Genomic DNA, 3,111 nt, shown 5'->3' on the forward strand with positions numbered 1-3,111 from the left:
CAAATATTAGCTCAGTTTACAGTTCGAGGGGAAGAATATTATAAAAATTATTTTACTATAAAGTGACGCCTTTTATATTGGAAAAAGGTCAAGGTGAAAAATAAAAATAGTTAATAAAACGTTTATAAAGTAAGTATTTTTTAAAGTGAGTGCAAACTATTAATAGGATTAAGAATATAATTTTAACCAGAAATATATTAATCAATCTATTTGAATTTCTTATATCGAGTCACATCAGACGCAGCGTTGAGGGATTATTCTCAAATAAATTCTTATTTAATCAAAATGCCTCTGTCTCTGTACAAGTTCACAAATTCTCCCCTCATACGTTCAGACTTTCTTTCCAGACAACTTTGTAGTTTGGTTATGCTAATTCTAGCAAATATTTTCCCGATGCATTCCAGCCTTGTCAAAACGCTCCTCCCTCTTACTCTTTGTATTTCCTCCGCGGTCGGTGCTCCGATTTCCCCATCTGAAAGCAATCTAGCCCAAGATACAGGCGACAAAAACGTCAAATCCAACGCCCCAATTGCCGACAACGCGGTGGTCAACGACAATGTTTTGAGCCACCCCAATAAATTTGGTACATTGGCCGCAAATGGTTTTTCAACATCGCCAAAAGCCACGCAAACACTAGGCAATCCGCGTTGCCACGTCTCCGGCGGCTGCCCCCAAATGCACGCATGTCTTGCCACGACATGGCAAAGCCGATGCGGCCACAGGCCCATTCCAGGCCAAAGCTCTTGGAACAAATCACCTCGAAACGCGAGATTCACCTGACAGAAGGCGTTGCCGCAAATGCAGGAGTGATCCCATAGGCCAATGTCCTAAACATTGTATTGATTGCAGGAGGCATCGCAGCGGCAAATGTCACAAACACTGTGCCGATTGCAAAGAATCAAGGCAAAGATCCGGGTGCGATTGTCCTGGACACTGCCTATTCTGCGATTCGAGACCGGTCGTTGGTAAATGTATACCCTATCATTGTCCAAACTGCACACCCGATTATACATGTGGACCGCATCAGGAAATCCTGGAAGAGTTTAGCGAGGAGGAAAGAAAACAAATCAAAGCTGGGGAGACAGATCCAGAGGACTTAGGCGATTATCACACGGACATTGAATACATCGGTCTTTATAAATAAAGGCGATATGCAGATAATGGCAACTTAGGCAACCCCCCTCTCCCTTATTAGAAAAAAGCTGTAGATTTCAGCCTGGCGAATCTTGAAATATAGTGGCATATTATTGACGATTCAGCTCTGGTGACAGCCTTTGCACGAACCTGTAGAGACCAGTGACCACGTCCTTTGCGAGGCGAACATGGCTTGATGGCGGACCGCGTTTCTCCATCTCTTGTTGCCATGTTGTTACGACCAGACAGTTGGGCCGGTACCAGGGAGGCCAGGTGGGGTTACACCCCTCCTGACGACACCCGCCCAGAGAAATCACCGACCGGCAAAAAAAGGATTACATAAAAAGGAATTACGTAACCTTACGTAATTGCCAAAAAAATAATTTTAATAATTATTAAAGGATTATAACAAATTAAGGGAAATAATTTTTGCGATTTGTAACAAATTAGGAGAAATTACATTCGGAATATAATTTATATAAGGTACGTTTATTATTATATAAATAAATTCGATTTTAAAATTGTTTAGCAACAATTAAATTTTAATTAATTTTAATATTTATTTGAAAACGATTATAATTTTACCCCCAATTATTAAAAACCCCAATTACCCAATTAAACGTTTAATTGTTTTAACCCACTATATTTTACCCTAAAACTAAATTACCCCGATATTTTAATTATAATATTTTAATTGCTCCTGTTTAATATTTTGCTTTAAAATATACCGAACAATATCCGATAATATATTTTCCCAAACGTCCAAAAATAATACCCCCAACACCCCGGCCACAAATAGTAAAACGGCCCAAAAAACCCCTGTTCGGCCCAAAAACGATAATAATAACGAGGACGAAAAAAACCAATTCCGCAAATAGGTTATTAGGACCAACCAGGAGTTTAATCCAATTCCAAAAAAAATTCCAATTTTCCGAACTAATATTAACGTTATTTAATTTTTTTTAATAGGCGCGAAAATTCAAATTTAATTTCCCAATTACGTTCGATAATATATTTGGATAATTTAAAGGGTATTTTATATAAATACGCATTTACCAAATATTCCATTTGGAAATTTTCCGCAATAAAATAAAAAAAATAATATACGCGGCCATTTTTTTCCGAAAACGAATTTTATTTTGGTTCGAATTTTTATTGCAGGAATGGTTTAATATATCCCCCGAAAAACAACGTTAAAAGATTACCGACATTTTTTCAATTTTCGCAAAATATAAACGCATTTTCCGTTCCTTATTCCAAAAATCCGATAAAAAACGATAAACCGAACGAAATTTGGCCAATTTACGACAAACCAAATTAATTTCCGTTTATATAATCGAATTTAAAAAATTAATAATAAAATTGGATATAACCGAAAAAACTAAAATCCTTTAATTTTACCAGGAATTAAAATTAAAAATAAAAAATGAGGTATTTAAATTCGACCGACCCGAGGATTTTCTCGAATACGTCGAATTTGTTATTAAATTTAATAACCGGATTTACGAACGCCGATAAAAAAAATAAGGCGGATAACGAATATTCGTTACTTTAATTCGATAAATTAATACGGGACGTAAATACCAACACCCCTAACCCATATATTATAAAAATAATAATGGATGGTAATAACCCCGTTATATAATACCCCAAATTTACAATATAATTTATAATACCTATAATAAACCCATGGATTTTAATATTATATAATATAAAAAGCCCCGTAAAGACCCCAAAAGCGGCAAATGTTTTAAATGCGACAAAATAAGGTATATCGCCAAAAATTGTCCGAAAAACCAGGAAAATATTCCTAATTTTAGGGGTAAGACCGAAAAACCACGAGGATTTAATATTACCAATTATTAATAATTACGGCCTAACCAATATAATATAATAAATTGGATTACCTGTTATAATAATAATTATATGGTATATAATAGTTCCAAAAACGACGCAGGATGGTATTTATAAAAGCCC

General features: G+C 35.4%; 1 protein-coding gene across 1 annotated transcript; it reads left to right on the forward strand.

The window, feature by feature from the left end:
- Positions 1-698: 698 nt before the first annotated feature.
- Positions 699-969, forward strand: MGG_16536 (uncharacterized protein; the record flags this gene model as incomplete). Its single annotated transcript, XM_003710982.1, has 2 exons — positions 699-788; positions 850-969. The coding sequence occupies 2 exons, from the start codon at positions 699-701 to the stop codon at positions 967-969; spliced, it is 210 nt and encodes a 69-aa protein (XP_003711030.1).
- Positions 970-3,111: the final 2,142 nt, after the last annotated feature.

Source organism: Pyricularia oryzae, chromosome 1 (assembly GCF_000002495.2).
Source record: "Pyricularia oryzae 70-15 chromosome 1, whole genome shotgun sequence".
Classification (NCBI taxonomy): domain Eukaryota; kingdom Fungi; phylum Ascomycota; class Sordariomycetes; order Magnaporthales; family Pyriculariaceae; genus Pyricularia; species Pyricularia oryzae.